We start from the raw sequence: 21677 nt of genomic DNA, 5'->3' as shown, positions 1-21677 counted from the left end.
AGGTTGAGTATCCTTTATCCGAAAGACTTGGGACCAGAAGTGTTTCAGATTTTTTTTTTTCCAGATTTTGGAATATTTACGTATACATAATGAGGTTATCTTGGGGATGCCACCCAAGTCTAAACATGAAACTCATTTATGTTTTTCTTTTCTTTTTTGAGACCAAGATTCCAAGTCTCATTCTGTCGCCTAGGCTGCAGTACAGTGGTGTGATCTTGGTTCACTGCAACCTCTGCCTCCTGGGTTCAAGCGATTCTTGTGTCTCAGCCTCTTGAGTAGCTGGGATTACAGGCATGCACCACCATGCCCAGCTAATTTTCGTGTTTTTATTTTATTCTATTCTATTCTATTTTTTTTTTTTGAGACGGAGTCTTGCTCTGTCACCCAGGCTGAAGTGCAGTGGTGTGATCTCGGCTTACTGCAACCTTCACCTCCCGGGTTTAAACCATTCTCCTGCCTCAGCCTCTTGAGTAGCTGGGATTACAGATGACTGCCACCATACATTTTTAGTAGAGATGGGATTTCACCATGTTGGACAGGAGGGTCTCGAACTCCTGACCTCAGGTGATCTGCCTGCCTTGGCCCCCCAAAGTGCTGGGATTACAGACGTAAGCCACTGCGTCCGGCCCAATTTTTGTATTTTTAGTAGAGATGGGGTTTCGCCATGTTGCCCAGGCTGGTCTCAAACTCCTGGGCTCAAGTGATCCACCCACCTCGGCCTCCCAAAGTGCTGAGATTACAGGCATGAGCCACCATGCCCAGCCTCATTTATGTTTCATATACATCTTATACACATAGCCTGAAGGTAATTTTATACAATATTTTAAATAATTTTGTGCATGATACAAAGTTTTAACTGCGACCCCTCATGACGTAAGGTGTAAAATTTTCCACTTGTGGCATCATGTTGGCACTCACGAAGTTTTAGACTTTGGATTTTCAGATTAGGAATGCTCAACCTGTATAAGCCAATTACCAAGGTGGCATATTTGCATTGTATATTCTTTCATATTTTCATAAGAAAAAAATGGATGGATTCACCCATTAGTCATCAATCCATAAGACTTATAAATAAAGTTTTATTAACACATCAGCATAATAGCTGAAATCTCACATTTGAGGTGTTTACCTTGTTAACTTCATTTGTCTTTCTCTAAATCCTCACTATTTAGAGAGGGAAACTCATTTAAGTAAGATTTTGAGACTTTTCCCCATCCCTTACACAACAGTGTGGTAAATCTTGGGGGGGAAAAAAAAAAAGCTTTTGTTCCATTAAAAATTCTACTTTGAGAACCATTAAAAATTCTGACCAAACTTGCCTTATCATATCAATCTAATTATAAATAACAAGAGTAAATTCAGAAATTATTAAAATAAAATAACTGGAAAGATACAGGAGCCAAACCGGTACTTTTTGTTTATCATTGCATGCCTAACAACAGGCCTGGAAATGTCACTTCCCTGGCAATCTGATGTTATTGCACAATGTCATGGAAGCACAATCCTGCAAAACACGGTTCAGATGAGCTCAACAGCTGGCCTTCCCATATTGAAAGAAATAAATCACCAAATAAATGATTAGCTAGTGACAGCACATTCTGTCTCCTTTGAAATTCTTTACCATATATGCAGTGTTAATATATTTAGGTGAAAGAATGGGGAAAAAACATTAAATATTTACTGTTAGAATTTTTGTAGAGGTACATTTCTAAGCATATCTGTATAGAACTTTAATTTACAAATTACTTTTATATGCCCCATCCACCAACATTTCCTTGTTAAAATCTAGTTCTCACTAAAAGACTAGAAAAGACCATGCAATAGTTAGGAAAAGGAAACATACAAAATATACATTCTACTAGAACCTTTTATGCTACCCTCCCAAAAGAAAACCCCACATACTGTGTAGTATTTTACACATATGAATGTAAATTTTGCTGTGTGGTTATCAAGTTTTATTATACTGTGGCTCTATCAATTAAAAAAAATCACAAAAGACAGGTAAGAACTCTAGGAAGAAAAATATGTTTTGACAAAACAGGAAACATAAAAGTAAAGACATGAAGCTAATTAGTTATTCAGATGGAATGAAGATCAAATGTATCATCTTAATAAGAAAAATAAAACTCTTCCATTCAACAACATGTTTACCTTATCTTTATCTGATTTTCAACTCTTAACCTAACTTGTATAATGAAAATAATAATGGATAATTGTAAAAACAAACATTATAAATATCTTACCATATACTCCCTTGTCTAAAAGGAGTAAAAACTCATCCACAGCATTACGCATCTCATATTCAGTAAGATCCAACAGTGAAACCACTTTGAAGTCCAGCTGTCTCAGTAAGTTAGTCAATTCGTACACATCCACCAAAGGAGCTTTGAGCTTGGGGTGCTCCCGGTAATTCATATTTCCTATCAAAAGGGCAACCTTGTCCTTCGCTTTGAAAAAAAAAGAAAGGGGGTGTTTAAAGAAGATATAAAGATTAAAACAAAACCTATGGAGATGGTATTATAATAAAAAGTATGCTTTAAGATTGCATTATTTCATTTCAAATAAGATTTCATTATTTAATTTCATTTTAGAACTATTTATGTAAGCAGATCAATATTCTCTGAGGAACACAGACGCTAAAATCATCAAACTGAAATTAAGCATATTCACACTTTTGAGAGCCAGGCAAAGGATATTTATTAGCTGTATATGAAACATAACAGTAATTAATATTAAAGTTTACTTTTATTAAATTATAACAAAAGGGATATAATATTCAACTAGACTTTTGGAGAAAATTTAAACAAGGAATATTTGAAATTGGGTTCCCATCAAATTAGGTTCTGTTTTGCTGAGAATGGAAGAGGCTAAAAACAGGATAACTAACAAAGGGACAGGAAGAATTCCCATCAGAGTGAATGAGGGGAAATATCAAAGAGAGAGAGAACTTCACGAGTACTGTATTCTTGGTTTCTGCAGTAGCCATGTGGATGTACTACCATCTCCTCTTAGCATCTTTTAAAAATACTCCCCATTTGACTCAGATGAGGCTATTTCAGGGGTATGTGAAGATTTTGTGTATGAGTACCTTAAAAGTTCATTTTTTGAACTTAGTGCACTGAGACTTTGCTCAAAGATAATGTATTCTGATAGAAACAGTTTTTTTGTTCATAAGAGAAAAAAAGATCTGTATCTATGCCTTAAAAAGTAGCAGCTAGCTTAACCAGGTGTGCAGCCCATCTAAAACAGTGTGGAAGGCCAGACCTAGCTTAGTGCTTATGAGGTCTTCAACACGGTACCTTTCTTTGATAGCCTGGAATGGGGTCAATGGTTAAAAACTCAAGATCCACTGGTATCAAAGGGAGGAAAAAAATTAAAAAAAAAAAAAAAAAAAGAACACACCAAAACCTCAAGACCATCCCATGACAATAATAGCCTCTGACGGCTTTCTTCTTGAGGGCTGACAGTGGGGCGTGTGCAGCACCCGTAATAGTAGCAGCAGTGACAGAAATGCCAGGGAGCAGAGAGACAGGGTGACAAGAGCACCTGCAGCCCCAGCCAATTGGCTGAAGAGCCGCCTGGGTAGAACTGCAGGCCACCCCCTCTGACGCAGGCCAGGACTTGGTAACCAACCCCTGCCACAAAGTGCTGCTAAGTAGTTTATTTGTAACTTATTATGAATACTACTCTTATGAAGTCGAAACAGGCATGAATAATCACATTGCTGACTCGACGTCTACAATATGTAATTTCAGATGTTTCAAATAATTGAGATGATTATTTCACCAAAAATCTCTCTGGTGAAATTGCTTTTCTTTCCATAGAACACTTAAACCTAGTGTTAAAACTAGCATCAATTTAAAAGACTGTGACTCTCTCAAAGGATAAAAAAAACTCTACTTTGTGAAAAGCCTCAGTAATTTTATATCATGTTATCTCTATTCTATATGTACATGTTCAGGGATTTCTAGCCAACTGCCCAGTGTTATGAATATACATAACAGTGAAATGATACTTAAGCCGCATTATTAATTCAATGAAAAAGCGGAGAATACTCAGCATGGATTTCAATAGGAGGCAGCATAAAACTTAACATCACTTGTATTTCCTTTTTTTTGAGACGGAGTTTTGCTCTTGTTGCCCAGGCTGGAGTGCAATGGCATGATCTCAGCTCACTGCAACCTTCTGCCTCCCGGGTTCAAGCGATTCTCCCACCTCAGCCTCCCGAGTAGCTGGGATTACAGGCATGCGCCACCACGCCCAGCTAATTTTGTATTTTTAGTAGAGATGGGGTTTCTCCACTTAGGTCGGGGTGGTCTCGAACTCCTGACCTCAGGTGATCTGCCCACCTCGGCCTTCCAAAGTGCTGGGATTACAGGTGTGAGCCACCATGCCTGGCCTTTTAAAAATTTCTTTTAAAATAAACTAGTATTCTTACACTAAAGTACCTGCTACAGCAAGACTGTTAGCTGGCTGATCCACAGCACATTTTTTTGAGTCCATCAATGCTATTAGAATAAGGATCCAACCTCAACAGAGTGACAGACTCAAATCAATCTTCTTCTAAGGTGAGGGGAAATGTGAGAATGCACTGTCTCTGCTTTACATCATTATAGTCCAAATCATAGGTTTACAGCAAGAGGTTAAAAAGTTACTGGGGTAGTAAAATGCTTGTAAATAATTCCATTTTTCCATGGAATACCATCATTTAATTATACACATCATAGATTTTTATTGGTAGAAAACAATTATAAGTATATAATAAAAAGAAATCACTGGGTCTTTGGGGAAATAAAATTAACTGTCAAACTAAGCATCATGGGATGTTTTTGCTGATATCAAATCATTATTCACCGGTTTTGTTCTCTATTTGGGAAAGAATACTTGGTACAGTTTACAGAATGCATGGGTTCAACAGTGTGAGAACTACAGGTCTTAAAACATATGTATCGATAATTGTCTATAACACTTCTAAAATTTTCCTCCAATGATAATTTTTAATAGCTAGTTCCTAAGATGTCTTAGAGCATTTCCTTGACTTTAATGGTGAAAAAGATGGTGGGTAAGTAAATCTTACCTGTCCAAGCTACTTGTAAAACAGTTCCTGGGTGACAGGTGAACTGGGGTGGATGGAAGATCAAGAAGTAGTAGAAAGGGAGAGGAAAAAGGACACGACAGAGAAACGAACAATAAAACTTGAATTTGAGGAGGTAAGAGTGAGGAATAAAGAAAACTTCAAGACGGCAAATATAAAGCAATTTATAATGGTTTTCAAGTGATAACATAAATGAAAGAGTTTTTCTGTAGAAAAATATTTACTGTAAGAGCTACCCACAACTTCTTGAACGCAAACAATTTATTGGAAAAGTGAAACAAAAATGCCAGTGGATTCAGCAAAAGAATAATGAAGCCACTTCAGAAAGACATTTTAACTCATGATCCTAAACGTCTTCCAAAGTTTAATGTAATATATTCTTCAAAAACTGGTGTTATATCATTAATCCCATGTCTAATAATTCTATTATGTTACTTTTCTAAATAGAGTTAATATTCAGAAGCACCTAGAAAAGGAGCTGGCATATAGTAAATGCTATTAAGTATTTGTTTAAAAATCTCATGTATTAAATCTTTTAATGACTCTCCATGTCCTACAAAATAAAGTCCCAGTTTGATGGTGTGGGTGAGGAACAGGCAGCTCAGTATTGCTGGAAGGTAGAGGACTAGGGAAGGAGTGGCTGGGGGGTTAGACTGGTGATGTAGTTTGGCATTCAAGGCCATTTGTATTCTAGTCCATGCCTATCTTTCCAGCTGTGGTAGCAGGTAGCCCCCAGCAAACCACAGTATCCTTGCCCTTGTGTAGTACAGTCACCCCCACCTGTGAATCTGGGCTGTATCACGACTTTCTTTGAGCAACATAATATGTGTGACCCCTCCGCCAGTTCAGGGTCTAAGCCTTAAGAAGCTCTGACAGTTTCCACTTTGGAGATCCAGCCCGACATAAAGAAAACAGCTACATGGAGAGACCACTCAGGGAAGGAGAAGGAACCGAAGGAAAGAGGGAGAGGGAAACGAAGAGAAAGAAGTTGGGGGTGGGAAGAGGAGGGGAGGACAGAGAGAGACAGACAAGGAGAGGGAGAGACAGAGAGACAGAGGAAGAGGAAGAGAAAGAGAGAGAGAGAGGGAGGGAGATTTTTCAGTCTTCACAGTCTTTCACCAACCCCCACGAAGGTGCCAGGTATGCAAGCAAAGCCATCTTGAATGTTGCAGTCCCAGCCTCATCTGACTGCAGTTGCATGAGAGACCCCAAGAAAGACCAGCAGAACCACCTGCTAAACCCAGTCCAACCCACAGAACAATGAGAGATAATAAAACTGATGCTGTTCTTAAGCTAGTAAATTTTGCAGTGTTATTCAGCAATAAATAACTACATTACCAGTATAGCCTCCAGCCACTCCTTCCCTAGTTTTCTACCTTCTAGCAATACTGAACTACTTGTTCCTCACCCACACCATCTATTTCATGCCTCCATTCTTACCATGTCTTCACCCTTTTTTCCCTCTCCTTCATTTCTGAATGAACTCTCATCCCATATATTTTCATTTTATCCCCTTGAGAGCTCCCAATTCATCCTTGAAAATCCTCACCTTGGCTTTGCCTCTTAGGTAAAGCCCTCTCTAACTCTCCTCGACTAATCTGATCACCATCTTCTATGAACAATTTCTAGATTCTTTACATATTTCTACTAGGCATGTAGCATGTACTATATTATTCATTTAATGTCTGCCTCCTATTAGTATCCAAAGCCTTGAATTCACAAACCAAGGCTTGTTCTCTTGTTTCATTAAGCAGCGGTCCCCAACCTTTCTGGCACCAGGGGCCAGTTTTGTGGAAGACAATTTTTCCATGGACGGTGTCAGGGGAGGGGTGGTTTTGAGATGAAATTGTTCCATTTCAGATCATCAGGCATTAGTTAGATTCTCCTAAGGAGTGCGCAATAGGGTTCACACTCCTATGAGAATCAAATGCCGCTGCTGATCTGACAGGAGGCAGAGCTCAGGTGGTAATGCTCGCTCACTCGCCTCCTGCTGTGTGTCTCAGTTCCTAACAGGCCACAGACCGGTTCTGGTCCACAGCCTGGGGGTGGGGGATGCCTGTCATAAAGCACAGATGAAACATTAGATAAATGTTTAGTGAACTTCAATGATAGAAGTTGACCTGATATTCCATTTATCTTGTTATTCTTTCAATTGGGACATGTTTGAGAAAGAATACCTGGCATAATGGAGCTAACAGAGGCTATGGAATGAGAGATAGATGGGTTTCAATCCTGTCTCAACTACTACATTGTATAATCCTGAGCAAGTTTTATTAAACACTTAGTTTTAAATTTTCATCTACTAAAAATGAGGAAAAATACCTACATCTCAGGGTTAAACATTTCACTAGGTGAAAACACTTAGTTTATTAGCATTACTATTAAATGCATATTTGTGATTAAACCATCTTCAGCAACTAACCCAGTTACATTTGGATCTTGTCATTTTGTGTACCTAAGACATATGTATGCTCCTCTCTACAGAATATGATGGCTATGCCTTTGTTCAGAACACTATTTTAATAGGTATTTCTTAATCAGTGAGGTCTGTCTGGAGGATCTAAAGAAAAGATCATGGAGCTGGAATACATGAAAACCTACCACTATGAATGAAACATAGCAGTTTTTTTTTTTGTTTTTGTTTTTTTTTGAGACAGAGTCTTACTCTGTCGCCCAGGCTGGAGTGCAGTGGCACAGTCTCCACTCACTGCAACCTCCGCCTCCTGGGTTCAAGTGATTCTCGTGCCTCAGCTTCCCGAGTAGCTGGAATTACAGGCGTGTACCACCACACCCAGCCTATCTTCTCTATTTTAAAGCTGAGATCTGCTACAGAAAAATCACACAACTGATCTGAACCATTATAAATTCTTACTCTTTAAAAGTCTTAGTTGGCCTCTCAATACACATTCACTTGTAGATCAGACTTGTAAGACCTTGCTTCCATTTTCTTTAGCCTCTAAGCCTCTGCCATAGAATAAGATCTATATTCAGCCTTACGTTACTCTTTTTCCCTCAATCTTTTTTTTTTTTTTGAGACAGAGTTTCACTCTCGTTGCCCAGCTGAAGTGCAATGGCACAATCTCAGCTCACCACAACCTCCACCTCTCGGGTTCAAGAGATTCTTCTGCCTCAGCCTCCCACATAGCTGGGATTACAGGCATGCACCACAATGCCCAGCTAATTTTTGTATTTTTAGTAGAGACGGGGTTTCTCCATGTTGGTTAGGCTGATCTCGATCTTCTGACCCCAGGTGATCCTGCCTGCCTCGGCCTCACAAAGTGCTGGGACTACAGGTGTGAGCCACCATGCCCAGCCTTTTCCTCAATCTTTTAAGCATATTACTACGCCTAATTACTTAGAAACAAAAAACATAAACTAAAAATGTCCTCAGCTTCCCAATAAATCTATCTGTTCACCAATCTCTCCTTCTTTTTAATCTCAAAAGAGGTTTCAACATTCTGATTAAAGCCAATTTCTCTTGTTTTCACCTTGGCCCAAATCCCTATCATCTCTTCTAGGAACTTGCTCTATAAATTGTCCTCTCTTTGATGGATCACTCTAATCTACACAGTCTCAACAGATACTTCCTTTCCAAATGTAAATATCCTCACATTTTCCCCTCCTACCAAAACACTTTGAATATATGCCCTATCTAGTTAATTTCAAATCACTCTTTCTTTCCAACAAATTAATATGTACTGTCTTCATTTGTTCACTTCTGAATCTTTCTTTTTCCACTATTTTATACATTGTATCCATGTTTAAATTCCCAGCATAACTCAGTAACTGACACATATTAGGCACTTTCAACATTCCACTCAAAGCCACCAATCACATCTTCAGTAGCTGACTCCAATGGACAAATTTTAGACATATTTTATCTGGCTTCTGCCAGCATCAAGATGTTAGCTATTTTTACCATCTTTAAATGTTAATCTGCTAAACTTTTATCTGCTAAAGTTTTCTCCCTTACATTTTCTTGTCCCAGGCATTCTTCAAATGCAACTGTTCATTTACATTTTATCCTAAATTCTTTTCTCTTTCCATTGGAGAAGACAGGGGAGCAAAAATGCTAAAGCTACTGCAGCCTTTGTGATTTCTATCCCTCACCAAGAGACAGCACTAACCACATCCTCCTCTATGCTAACTATGCAGCATGTACATGTTTCTTTTTGTATGCATGTCTGTTTGCATATCGTGAGAAACACACAAATCACTCCACAGAAGTTGACTTGACCCTAGAAACTGAATTTGTAATCATTTTTAAGCCTCCTCTTCTAAACCTTCTTTTACAGATACAAAAAAATAAAACATTTGGTCCCAATGTTATTCAAATATTTCTTTAAAAAACCAAATTAAAATGTCTTAAATTCCTTCTGGAGTTATACACAATAATTATACTTTGATAATGCATTTTAAAGCTCTACTCACCCAAAGGCTGGTCAGTTGTTTGCTCTTTATTATCTATACAAAGATAAAAAAGCAAAACATGTAAGATCCATGGTATATTTCCAGAGTTAAAGATACATGAAAAGTATATAACATCAGCAGCATCACTTACAGAATATAGTTTCTACTCTTCAGATTTTTAATAAAAACACTCTTGAATGGAAAAAAACGATGGTGGTGTTCACAATAGGAAGTAGCAGTAGTTACCATTTCCTGATGCCTCAGCTGGCACCGTTCTATATGCTTTATATATAACAGATCTAATGAAGCCTCACTCTACCCTATGAGGTGCCTACTATTATTAACCCCATTATATAGATAAGGAAATTAAGGCAGAGAGAGATTAAAGTCACTTGCCCAAAGTTATGAAGCTAGTAAGTAGCAAATCTGGATACTAACTTAGGGAGTCTCCTTCTGGATTCTAGGCTTTCACCCTCTACTATACATAAAATAAAATCCCGCCCCGCACCTGAAGCACCATGTAGGGAAAGATGTAGTTCATCAGTTGTGTGTCCACTACTGTCGAGAGATAACTTTGTACTACTGGTCAAATAAATGCCACTGAAGCCTATTAAAAGCTTTCCCTATACAACATTCTTCTTTTAAACCTAAATTTTTGGTACTCCCTGAATTGTGGGAAATGAGGAAAAACTCAAAGGGCCAGGAAAATTTTAGAATCTTAGTGGTGGCTATTTACAAAAGTTTTTCTGAAATAACTTTTCATAACGTTCATTAAAGAAAAGCAAGAATTAACAGACTAATTTAGGAAAGGGGATTCTATCCAGACCCCCTATTTTCCCCCATTAAGAGAAACAATTACTAGGATGGTTTTTGACAGTTCAAGACCTACTTGAGGCAGGTCTCATTGAGGCTTTATGTGAATTTGAGGACACTACAGCAAGGAGAATGACACACAGGTAATGGGGACTTTCTGCTGTGTCTAGTTTGCTTATATACAGTCAGCACAGCCCAATGGCATTCACAATAATAGATGTTTGCTAATGCAATATGAGTATGACACTAAGCTAACTAGTAATGATGCTAAAATAACGAGAAATAAGTGGAGAAGTAATAGGGTTTTCTACAAATATTAAATGACATAACCACCTTCTTAAACTATTCCTGAAAGGTTTTATTTTCAGATCTATCCACAGGTTCCATCATTGTCTTTCAGAAAGCCTACACGAGGTTGACATCCTGTGTCTTCATGTAGTTCTCACTGTTGATGTGCCTTTTATCTCAGGTGAAGGCTTAACTTATTAGAAATCTGTTCTAATTAAAATTAGCCTACAGAGTTCTACATACTCTTGACAACTGTCACTCATTAAGAAATGGTCACTGACCAACCGACCTGTACGATGCCAATGATCCCCACAAACACACTTCTTACTCCAGATATAGGCACCCACCCAACTAGTTCAGATATGCTGTATGACTGAGGCACCAAGAAAAAGGTCCCAGGGGTCTGATCAGTTCAGAAATGTTACCCCTGTCACTCTGTCAAACACTGCTTCCTGCTTTCAGATTAAAGGTCACGTACTTCCCCCATTAACTTCCTTGTTATGATATAAGGAGTAATACACAATGATAATACCTTGAGGTTTTATGTTACCTCAAACACTTCTTTTCTACCCTTACAGTTTTATAACCTAAAATATTTTTAATGTATCACTTGTATAAAATTGTACTTCATGTAGTTAATTTCAACCTTAAATTATATTATTTCAATAAAGAGAAAAAAGTTACTAGTATTACTGTAGCCAAAGAGTACCTACGGTAACTTTACTGCATTCAACAACTTAAAAATCTAAAACTAAAGTTTTATGTTTGTATTACTCACCAGGATGACCAAGATTATTTAATTCATCTAAAACAAAGTAAGAGAGAATAGATTAAGTAATCTAAATGCCAATTTAGCACAAATAGTAAGACTAATCAAAGTAGTTTTGAGCCAGTGAATCATGTTATAGTGTTTTATCAGTTTACAACTTTTCAAATTAAATGAAGAAGCCATGCAAATACTGAATAGCAAAGAATAGTGAATATTGCTGTGCTTATCATTTAGGACTTCTAAGCCATCACTGTTTTCATTAAGTGACAAAAACTAGGCTCTTTCATAATTTATTCATAGTTTTAGATATTCTGGCTAATTAAAAACAGTAATCTCAAATGATCTTTTTTTAAGTCAACTTTTAATTTTAGAACATTTTAAGGTTTACAGAACTACTGTGAAAGTAGTACAGAGAGAGTTCCTATATACCCCATACCTAATTTCTCTATTATTAACATCTTATGTTAGCCTAGTGTATTTGTCACGTCTTATGCTAGAATAGTATATTTGTCACAACTAATGAACCATTAATGGTCTTTTTTGCTCAGGGACTCCATTCAGGATCTCACATTACAACTGCTTGTGTCTCCTCAGGCTTGTATCTTCTTGGTTCTGACACCTGCTCAGGTGTTCCTTGTCTGTGATGACACTGACAGTTTTGAGGAGTAACTGTCAGGTATTTTGCAGAATGTCACTCCACTGAGATTTGATGTTTTTCTCATGGTTAGATTCATAGTTTCTCAAGGTATAAGGTGTTTTTGGGAGAAATAGTGGTTTCAGAATTAACCTGTACCCCATGGGACATCTTATCATGGCCAATGGATAGGTAAAATAAGTAATGACATTATAGCTATCTATTTTTTCAAGTTTTATGAAGATAAAAATTAACATTAACAATAAATTACAAATGTTATATACTATTCATACTTTTTTAACGTAGAAACTTTATTCTTATATGTTACATAAAATCAATTGAAGAAGGTCTGAGTCAGCACATGTGTTATGTGCAATTTTTTTTGCCTTCAGTATTAGGCTCAACTCATTCCCAGTTACTTAGTTATTTAGGTCAGCAGCACTGTACTCTTTCACCCCTCTTCGGTGAGGCTGTATCATACATTTGCAATACAGTTAGGTTCTTTTCTTATAGACTGTATTCCATCTTGGAACCCCCCTCCTCTGACCTCCTAAATGATTAAAATTTGTATACATGTATTCATCATTAATCATACAGAATAGTTCCACTGCCCTAAAAAAATCCACCTATTCAACCCGCACCCCTCATCCTGATCAAGTATCTTTTTTTCATTCATACATAATAATCGTACATATTTATGGGATACATATGATATTTTGACACATGCATATGATATATAATGATCAAATCAGGGTATTTAGGATATCCATCATCTCAGACACTTATTTCTTTGTGTGGGGAACATTTCACTTCTAGCTATTTTGAAAGACATGGTAAATACCTGTTACCTATTGCCACCCTACTGTGCTATCAAACACTAGAACTTATTCCTTCTAACTGCAGGTCTGTACCTATTAACCAACCTCTCTTCATCCACCCCCAAGCCTCTTGCCAGTCTCAATCTACTCTCTACCTCCATGAGATCAACTTTTTTAGCTCCCATAGATAAGTAAGAACATATGATATTTGTCTTTCTGTGCCTGGCTTATTTCACTTAACATAATGACTGTTCCATCCATGTGGCTGCAAGTGAGATCATTTCATTCCTTTTTTATGGCTGAATAGTCTGATCAAGTCTCTTGAATAAAATACACAAAATGAAATAGAGGACACCATGCTAAATAGGTAAAAAATATATATATAATAAAGGACACTGTTCATATGCAATTCTCAATTTTGTGGACTTTCATTGAAAAAAATTTGCATCTAATTTTTTCATCTGAGACTTCTGGATAAACTTCGTAACTGGATTTTCATCTCTATATGTTCTAAATAGAGTTATTTGAAAATTATTATTTAATAGTGTGCTTGCTACTGCAAAAATTGTAGAGAATACTGCAGGTACAGAAGCAGCACAGCAAGGTGATAATTCACATGCATCACCTTGGAGCCAAACAGCAGTGCTAGCTTATATTTATTCTTAAGAGGTTTCCAACATTAGGAAGACTTAAAAACCATGCAATTAGGCAAAAAGGATTAGGAGAGGAAGAGGAGTTCGATTAGGATTTCTTCACATGGCTTCCCTCAAACAGGGTTAACAGATCATGGGATTAGAACTCCCTTACAAGAGAGAATTCTTGTTTGCAACTATATATTAGGATGAAAACAGTAATTATAGTATTTCAAAGTGATACTATAGAGACATGAAGGACAGGAAAATCAGAAAATATAAAATTTAACATTATTTCCTTACTTTACCCAAGTAGAGCCTAAGCTTATGTAATAGAGGCAGAAATTGAAAAAAATACTTTGCCATCCACAAATCGAATTTTGCAAAACAATGTGACATCACACTAAGGAAAGATGATCCAAATTTTAATATTTACTCATTACAATTTAAGTACAATGCTTTGGCTAATTAAAACAAATTAGAAGTTTATGATGAAATAGATTTTCAGTTCCCTTTACATATTATGGTAAAGGTGACATGGTAGATTATCTAGAGTCCTGTAGCTTCAAAAAATCCTGATCAATTTTATATTAATACAGAATATTTAATATTTCATAGAACATATGTTAAACAATAAATCTCCTCTCCTGAAACTTTTATAAAAACTAAATTTCATTTGAGAGCATCTAATCATGGCTAAAGGACAGACAAAATAATCTAAAACAAATATCCATGATCACATAGCCACCTATCTTTCTTACAAATTTTATGTAGATAAAAATTAACATTAAGAATTAATTGCAAATGTTCACTACTCAAAAGATACAATGCAGGAACTTTGTTCTTATATGTAATATTAAAAGAAAGTCAACTGAAGATTAGTTATTGTAATACTGTGTCAATTTAATCATGTCTGTCCATTTATAAAACTTCAAAGATTAAAATACAATATTCTTCAATCAAAATCATTTCTTACAGCTAGTATTTTTTCCATCACTGCACTCAGTAGGCTAAAAGCACTCCACCAATCCCAAGAGTAACTAGCATGCAGGAGATTTGGTTTCAAACCAAAGACTTACACTACCTTCAGTGCACTCCACTGCCTCATCTGTTCTTCCTTGTTTCAGAAAAAACAAATTTGAATATATTGTAATTCATGATCTTAAGAAGGGCAGCCGTCAAGCAAATAGAGATCAATATCATAGAGATATGTTGGCAAACCAACACATGCATCAATACCTCCAACTATGAACAATATAACTATAAATATATTAAGCTGAAATATAACAAATTCCCAAATTACGCAGTTAAGAATGGGATTGTTAATAACCTTTCTTTCCTTTATATGTGTATAATGTTTGTTTTTAAAAATGTTTTATTAAAAATCTTTTTCTTTTATTATTATTATTTTTAATTCAACCTCCCAGCCTGAAGCAATCCTCCCACCTTAGCCTCCCAAGTAGCTGGGACCAAGTGCATGCCACTATGCCTAGCTAATTTATTTATTTATTTGTATTAGAGATGGAATCTCACTATGTTGCCCGGGCTGGTCTCAAACTCCCGGGCTCAACTGAACCACCAACCTTTGGCCTCCAAAAGTGATGGGATTACAGGTGTGAGCCACTGCACCTGGCCAAAAATCTTTTCCCACTGAATCAAGTTTTTTGTAGCTAAAGCTTTAAAGAATACATATTTTATCATAAGTGTTGAAAATAAACTGTAACTAAAATAATTTAAATAAAATGGCTTTTTTTCCTGATTCTTTTTGCTTTCTGTGAACCTAGATTATGATTTTGGTATGCATTCTTTCAAATTTCAGTATAAACAATATAACTTCTAATGCTTAACACATCATTAAATAGTATGGGGTAAAAAGTATAATTTCCTTTGCTTAAACGTTGCAGTTTATATAGCTTATATTATAGTCCACTTGTCAGAACACTGGGGAAATACTTCTTACCTATGATGATTTCTACCTTCTTGCTATCTTGACTGTCTCGATCATTATATACATGACACCAGTAGGTTCCTTGGTGTTCCAAATCCACATAAGGCACCTATATCAATATTAGAACGTGTAAATGCTTCCTTTTCAATTTTAATGGCTTGGAGAAAAAGTCATTTTGTGTTTTAAAAATACGCTCCAAAACATAACATCTTAGAAGGCTTTAGACATTTGTTACATTAGCTCCATTCATCAGGTTAAATACCAGCAAGTAAATGTTGTAATGATTCCAACAGTGCTGAGTTTCATGCAATACTATTTGACATTTTACATATAAGCCTGAGTTGAATTCTAGCACTTTAGCAAATATAAGAGCTAGTTAATATGAAATCATAAGGGACTTTAAATAAAAATACTGAAAACATTAAAACATCTGAAAGGATATGAGTTTTAATGTTCACCTTATATTTCAATTGTACCATTTGTTTTACATGTTAACTCCCCCAAAAGACCCCAAAATCAACTTCCTACCATGTATAGCTTTTTGGTCTCATGTGTTAATGGTAATTCATTTTTGAACCACTGGTAGTGAGGAATAGGGCTTCCAACAGCAACACACTGTAAAACCAATGTGCTGCCTGGCATCAGCTTTTGGGAAGTTGGTTCAACACAGATTTGCAACTTGGATTCAGAGACGCCATCAACACTTCCTTAAATTAAAAGAAAAAATAAAATCTCTAGGTTAAAAATAAAAATAAAATTTCCCTATAATTAAAGAGATGTGTCAAGTTCCCCCTTCATTTGTTACAATCTTTAATAACATTTCCCAAACTGTTTAAAAAAACTATAGCACTCATAGAAATATTACGAGATATTCTGTGGCCAAAAGAATGCTGTGGACAAATAAACTTAGAAAATTCTGGGTTAAACACATTTCTCGATTGCAGGACTTCTCAAAGCTTTAAAAGTGTTAGTATGAATTGTCAATTAAGGAGAGGAATATAGTTCAAGTGTCTTCTAAATGTGTTTGGCTGCAGAATCTTTTTGATCGAGGCAAACAACTTATTAACATCTTGAACGATATTGGCATTTAACATGGAAAGCTCTAAGTTCCGTTCTTTGACATACTGAAATAAGTTTTGTAACCCACACTGAATAAATATTGGTGAGTTATCACTAACATTTCTACCCCAGGCAGATATTAGACATCATTTACTTAACACTCATTTAATACTCTTTAAGTTTCCTGAAGGCAAAGAGCTTGTCAATTTTATGCAACAAGTCTCCATTATGAAACTCAGTGTCTAACACATTACAGGTGATCAGTAATATTCATTGAATGAATATGATTCCATTTATAGATATATTATTACATGCACAAAAATAGTCTAGAAAGATATACATTGCTCTCTTAATTCATCAGGATTATTTCTGGAGACTGTTCCACTCCCACATGGACACCTTACCTGGGCTTTGATATCCTGCTCTGGGTCATCCCAGTCCCTTCCCACTGCCTCCCACCCCACACAAATGTCTACCATGTTTGGCGCCACCTAATGCCTTTAGAACTGAGTTGACAAGGAAGGGTAAGCCAGCTGAATGTTTTACAAAATTTTAAAGGCAGACTGTGAGCTGGCATTAGGGTAACCAGTGGTCTCAGTTTGCCTAGGACAGAAAGGTTTCCCAGAATACAGCACTTAAAAGTGCTAAGACTAGGAAAGTCCTGGGAAAACCAGATGGCTGGTCACCCCTAGCGGGCATGACCAATTAGATCCTCAAGGAACCCCAGCTGCAAAAGATTCTGCCTCACTCACCAACTCCCTCTCTTGGGCCCTTCTCAAAAGTGCTCTTGCAGAAGGCGAAGGAGGAGAGGAGAGCTAAAAGATCACCTGTGAAGTGCAGGTCCACAGGGCCTGTTGAAGGCTGATGGCACAACAGAGGCCTGAGGGAAACCCTTGGAGGCCCACGAGGCCCTCAGTGAATGCAGTGCCTTTCCTTTCCAAGGCTGGCTGGGGGCAAGGCAGCTAGGCAGGGGGGGTCTCAGACCCCCTGAGACATAGAAGAGATAAGGGTAGGGTTGGTGAACAAAAATGCTTCAGTGGTCCAATAAGCTGAGACTCTGGATATAAAGTGGAGAGAGATCTCTTGCAGTTTGGCACTAGAGCTGTAAAACAGAGATTTCTAGTCTTCTCGATATGTCAATTTCAGTCCTGCCAAAGGGAAATCCTCATTCTACCCTCAATTCCGTCAGTAGTAAACTGAATACATCTAAAGCACAGACCTAACAACTACAAACTGGATGGACTCATACCCCTATTCTAGTAGCCATTATGAGGGGTGTGTCTAGTTCCTGGGCATAAAAATATTAATTTCAATCTCTATATGTTAATGTGTAATATGTTAATCTCATATGTTAATGCTATTTTTCTTTTATACTCAATGTTCAGCATTGAATAAATAATTATGAGACTTATGAAGAAGAAAGAAAATGTAACCCTGTCAGGGGCTGGGGAGCTAGGGTAGGGACAGCATTAGGAGAAATACCTAATGTAGATGACAGGTTAATGGGTGCAGCAAACCACCATGGCATGTGTATACCTATGTAACAAACCTGCACGTTCTGTACACGTATCCCAAAACTTAAAGTATAATTTAAAAAAAAATTTTCTAATGTTGAAATAGCCTCACATTTCTAAAATAAACCATGTTTACTTGTTAAAAAAAAAAAAGAAAGAAAAAGAAAAGCAGAGCTGACCTACATTCTGGAATTATCAGATAGAGACTCACATTAATTCGAAGATAAACATCTTAAAGGATCTGGAGAAAAAGGCAGTTAATCAACTTGCACAGAAGATGGTGGCCAACTTACAATTTCAGCAGTGAGAAATTGAAGAAAAAAAAAGAGCCAAATGGAAATAACAGAAATTTAAAATATCAAGATTTCCACTCATCAGTGAATTTGATGGGCTTACCAGCAAACTGGTCACACCAAAAAATCAGTAATCTTGAAAACAGGTTAAAAGAAATCTAACTGGAAACAAAAGAGATAAAGTGAAGGAAAGAAAAAAAAAAGAGCTTACAAGATCTGTGGGACAATATCAAATAGTCTAACATACATATAATTAAGAGTCCCAGAAAGAAAGTAGAAGAAAAATATTTGGAGATTATGGCTAAAAATGATTCAAAATCGATGAAAGATAACTTACAGGTCCAAGAATCAGAGAATTCCAAGCAGGAAAAATTCAAGGGAGCAATTATAAAAGGAATAAATAAATTTCCATGATAAACAATGGAGGCCAAAAGACAATGGAATGGCATCTTTAAAGTGGTGAAAACAAACCAACACACCTCTAAAATTCTATACACGACGAAAATATCCTTCAAAAATGAAGACAACAGATTAACAGAATTCAAATGCTGAGATAATTTGTCTACAAATTATTTCACAAATAATTTTTACAAATTATTACAGAAAAACAGCAGACCGTAACCATAAGAAGTGTTAAGAGGAATTCTTCAGCCAGAAGGGAAATTTTACTTGATAGCAACCTGGGTCAGAAGGAAAGACTCAAGAGTGCCACAACAGGTAACTATGTCAGTGAATATTTTAAACAAAATCTTTAAAAATTATACACACGTGGGCTGGGCGCAGTGGCTCACGCCTGTAATCCCAGAAGTTTGGGAGGCCGAGGCAGGTGGATCATTAGGTCAGGAGTTCAAGACCAGCCTGGCCAAGCTGGTGAAAAGCCATCTTTACTAAAAATACAAAAATTACCCGGGCACAGTGGCAAGCACCTGTTATCCCAGCTACTCAGGAGGCTGAGGCAGGAGAATCAGTTGAATCTGGGCGGCAGAGGTTTCAGTGAGCCGAGATCGCGCCACTGCACTCCAGCGTGGGTGATAAGAGTGACTCACCCCGTCTCTACCAAAAAATACAAAAAATTAGCCAGGCGTGGTGGCGGGCGCCTGTAGTCCCACCTACTCGGGAGCCTGAGGCAGGAGAATGGCGTGAACTCGGGAGGCAGAGCTTGCAGTGAGCCGAGATCGTGCCACCGCACTCCAGCCTGGGCGACAGAGAGAGACTCCATCTCAGAAAGTCAGGAAACAACAGGTGCTGGAGAGGATGTGGAGAAATAGGAACACTTTTACACTATTGGTGGGACTGTAAACTAGTTCAACCATTGTGGAAGTCAGTGTGGCGATTCCTCAGTGATCTAGAACTGGAAATACCATTTGACCCAGCCATCTCATTACTGGGTATATACCCAAAGGACTATAAATCATGCTGCTATGAAGACACATGCACACATATGTTTATTGCGGCATTATTCACGATAACAAAGACTTGGAACCAACCCAAATGTCCAATAATGATAGACTGGATTAAGAAAATGTGGCACATATACACCATGGAATACTATGCAGCCATAAAAAATGATGAGTTCATGTCCTTTGTAGGGACATGGATGAAATTGGAAATCATCATTCTCAGTAAACTATCCCAAGAACAAAAAACCAAACACTGCATATTCTCACTCATAGGTGGGAACTGAACAATGAGATCACATGGACACAGGAAGGGGAATATCACACTCTGGGGACTGTTGTGGGGTGGGGGGAGGGGGGAGGGATAGCATTGGGAGATATACCTAATGCTAGATGACGAGATAGTGGGTGCAGCGCACCAGCATGGCACATGTATACATATGTAACTAACCTGCACAATGTGCACATGTACCCTAAAACTTAAGTATAATAATAAAAATAAATAAATATATATATATACACACACACACAAACACACACACGTACCTTTACAAGATTGCTCAAAAGTAAATGTCGAAGTAAAATATATGACAACAAATATACAATGGGCACAATGAAGGTATACTATATAAGGTTCTTATATTTTAAGGTAGAATATGTAGAAGGTTTACTACAATAAGTTAGAGGCATACTGTAATCTCTAAAACAGCCACTAAAACATAACACTAAGACACAGCTAAAGTCAATAAAGGAGATAAAATGGAATATTAAAAAATGCTTTTTTGGCCGGGCGCGGTGGCTCACACCTGTAATCCCAGTCCAAAAGAGGTCAGGAAAGGAGGATCAAAAGAGAACAGATGAGACTAACTGAAAACGAACATCAAGATGTCAGACTTAAACATAATCACATTATATGTAAATGGACTAAACACCTTGAAAGAGACTTTTTTCTAGACTAGAGCAAAAAGCAACACTTACCTGTATTCTGTCATCTAAAATGAAACTTTAAACAAAGACATTCCAAACTAAAAGAATGAAAAATATATACTATACAAAAAAGCTTATGAAAGAAATGCCATGGTTCTGGCCAGGCGCGGTGGCTCATGCCAGTAATCCCAGCACTTTGGGAGGCCGAGGTGGGCGGATCGCTTGAGACCAGCCTGGGCAACATGATGAAATCCCGTCTCTACCAAAAATACAAAAAATTAGCCAGGTGCAGTGGTGCATGTGTGTGGTCCCAGTTACTCAGGAGGCTGAGGTAGGAGGATCATTTGAGCCTGGGAGGCAGAGGTTGCAGTGAGCCATGATCGTGCCACTGCACTCCAACCTCGGTGACAGAGTGAGACCCCCTCTCAAAACAAAACAAAAAAGAAAGCTTCCATGGCTATATTAGTATCACACAAAGTAAACTTCAAGACAAAGAGGATTACCAGAGATAAAGGAGTATTTCATAATGACCAAAAGCTTAATTCATCAATAAGAGCTAACAAGCAATGTTGGCCAAGATATGGGGCGAGTAACCTGAAATCTTATACGCTGTTGGTGGTAATGCAAAATGGTAAACTATTTTGGAAACTTTGGCAGTTAAGAAAAATTAAACATATATCTATTCTATGATTCAGCAATTCCACTTCTATGTAACTATCCAGAAGAAATAAAACATATGTCCAGAAAAGGCCTTGTATGAGAATATTCATCATAGCTTTATTCATAATATTCCAAAACTGGACACAAACTAAATGTCTATCAACAGGAGAATGAATAAACAAACTAGTCAATCCATACAATGGAATGTTACTCAGCAAAAAGATGGGACTGCCTAATGATACACTGAACAACATGAGTAAATTTTAAAAACATTATGCTGAGTGGAAGAAGCTGAATATAAAATATCTAGACTGGTCAATGACTATATATATGTTAAATGGGTACATATACCCATGTTATATATATGTTAAAACTCACTGGACTGTACATGTATCTGTACATTGTACTGTATATAAATTA

The 21677-nt window shown here is 37.1% G+C and overlaps 1 protein-coding gene across 10 annotated transcripts in view; it reads right to left on the bottom strand.

The window, feature by feature from the left end:
* MALT1 (MALT1 paracaspase) overlaps positions 1-21677 on the bottom strand; it is an 80670-nt gene that overhangs the window by 26379 nt on the left and 32614 nt on the right. For 2 of the 10 annotated variants that reach the window (XM_523938.9, XM_063795761.1), the window contains 6 exons: positions 15936-16114; positions 15420-15516; positions 14544-14576; positions 11385-11411; positions 9527-9559; positions 2244-2447 (listed from right to left, as the gene is read on the bottom strand). In XM_523938.9, the coding sequence (XP_523938.2) occupies positions 2244-2447; positions 9527-9559; positions 11385-11411; positions 14544-14576; positions 15420-15516; positions 15936-16114 (573 nt within the window). The remainder of the gene's footprint in view (positions 1-2243; positions 2448-9526; positions 9560-11384; positions 11412-14543; positions 14577-15419; positions 15517-15935; positions 16115-21677) is intronic. The other 8 variants (XM_001141643.8, XM_063795760.1, XM_063795762.1 and 5 more) reach the window with 4 other exon arrangements.

Source organism: Pan troglodytes, chromosome 17 (genome assembly GCF_028858775.2).
Source record: "Pan troglodytes isolate AG18354 chromosome 17, NHGRI_mPanTro3-v2.0_pri, whole genome shotgun sequence".
NCBI classification, from domain to species: Eukaryota; Metazoa; Chordata; class Mammalia; order Primates; family Hominidae; genus Pan; species Pan troglodytes.
This window is presented reverse-complemented; position numbering and strand designations above follow the sequence as displayed.